General features: G+C 44.4%; 1 protein-coding gene across 1 annotated transcript in view; it reads right to left on the bottom strand.

Moving 5' to 3' along the window:
- The window catches only part of LOC106878487 (chitin-binding domain protein cbd-1-like), a 46,367-nt gene that overhangs the window by 8,708 nt on the left and 35,959 nt on the right, over positions 1-1,700 (bottom strand). Inside the window, exon 8 of the mRNA XM_052973901.1 lies at positions 118-291. Coding sequence (XP_052829861.1) covers positions 118-291 — 174 coding nt within the window. The remainder of the gene's footprint in view (positions 1-117; positions 292-1,700) is intronic.

The raw sequence follows: 1,700 nt of genomic DNA, 5'->3' as shown, positions 1-1,700 counted from the left end.
GTGTGTGTGTGTGTGTGTGTGTGTGTGTGTGTGTGTGTGTGTGTGTGTGCGTGTGTGTGTACCAGAAGCGATAAATTTCAGGACTCAACGAAAGAATGGCAAAAATGTTTATATTACGTTTCGGGGTAGAACTTGGTATACATTTAGCAAAGACAGTTGGGTAACAATTTTTTTGGTTGTAGTCAAATTTCTCATCTGGACCACACGATAACTCAACTTCAACGTTGTTGATACATTCAAAATACTTCTTGCAATCGTCTGGATTGGGATGTCTACCGTTATAATCACAAACTGGAAGGAGAGAAAAGAGTAAAAGGAAACAGAGTATGAATTCATATTGGATAAAAATTCTTCCCCGAATTATGTAGACCCACGTGACATGGAACACATAGCCCTTCCTCCTCCTTTGACGTGACACCGATACGCAACAGGGTTACTCATTTTTGCCAGTTGAGTGGACAGGAGCAATGTGAAATAAAATGCTTTGCTCAAGAACACAACACAGCGCCCTGTCCAGGAATCGAGACCACAGTCTTATGATCATGACCTTAACCACTAAACGACGTAAATATATATATATATATATGTATGGGTGTGTATATATATATATGTATGTATTTGTGTTTATATGTATGTGTGTATGTGTGTATATATATATGTGTGTGTATATACGTATGTGTATATAATATATATGTATGCATGTATAGGGAAAGATTTCACAAAAAAAACAAAAGACGAAGACAGGTGGTGTAGACAACAAACAGATGTATTAGTTTAACGCTCAGGAAGTGAAAAAGTATTTAACGTTTCGAGCCTACGCTCTTCCACAGAAAGGAACACAGAAAGAAACAAGGAGAGAGAAAAAGAATGTGTAGTGGTTAGCGATCTATCATAGCGAATGCCGGAGAGAAGGTTCACACAGGAGAGCTAGGAAGAAGGGGAGATAATAAAGTAGCGGTTATCCCAAAACGAAGGTGCGCGTGCGCGTGTGTATGAGAGTTCGTATGTGCGTATGGAAGAGGGCTGGTGATCTTGACGTGTGCGTGTGTGTATGTGTAGGTTTGAATATATGGGGCTGGGAATTTGGTCAGTGCTAGTGTGTGCATGATGGTGTGTTGTGATGTGATGGTGTTGGGAGGTGGGGAGGCGAGACTGGGGAAAGCAAGGGTAGGGTAGAGGTGTGGTATGTAGGAGTGGGTGTAAGGGATGGGTGGAGTGGGATGGGAAGGATAGGGAAGGTGGGGTTGGAATATGTAGGGGTGGGGTCGGCTTACGAGGTAGGGTTGACGATGAAGGGAGAAGGAGAAGGTGGGTAGGAGTGAAAAGACGAGAGAAGAGAGAAAGAGAGTAGGGGTGAAAAGAAGTAGGAGTGAAGAGAAGTAGGAGTGAAGAGAAGTAGGAGTGAAGAGAAGTAGGAGTGAAGAGAAGTAGGAGTGAAGAGAAGTAGGAGTGGAGAGAAGTAGGTGTCGGAGCAAGAGAGGAGAGGTGGGTAGAAGGAAGTAGATGTGAGGAGGAGAGAGGCAAGGGGAGGAGGTGAGATGAAGAAGGGAGGAGAGTTGAGCCCATGTGACGCAAAGGAGCGAAGAGAGAAGATTAATTCCTGTTCACGGCGCAGACAGGAGTCCGGATGGCCCCTGTGAAAGGACAATCCGAACACGGACAGGTGTTGCAAAGAGTGACCGGTAGCGCGGAAATGGCGC

The sequence above is a fragment of the Octopus bimaculoides genome, chromosome 17 (assembly GCF_001194135.2).
Source record: "Octopus bimaculoides isolate UCB-OBI-ISO-001 chromosome 17, ASM119413v2, whole genome shotgun sequence".
Classification (NCBI taxonomy): Eukaryota; Metazoa; Mollusca; class Cephalopoda; order Octopoda; family Octopodidae; genus Octopus; species Octopus bimaculoides.
This window is presented reverse-complemented; position numbering and strand designations above follow the sequence as displayed.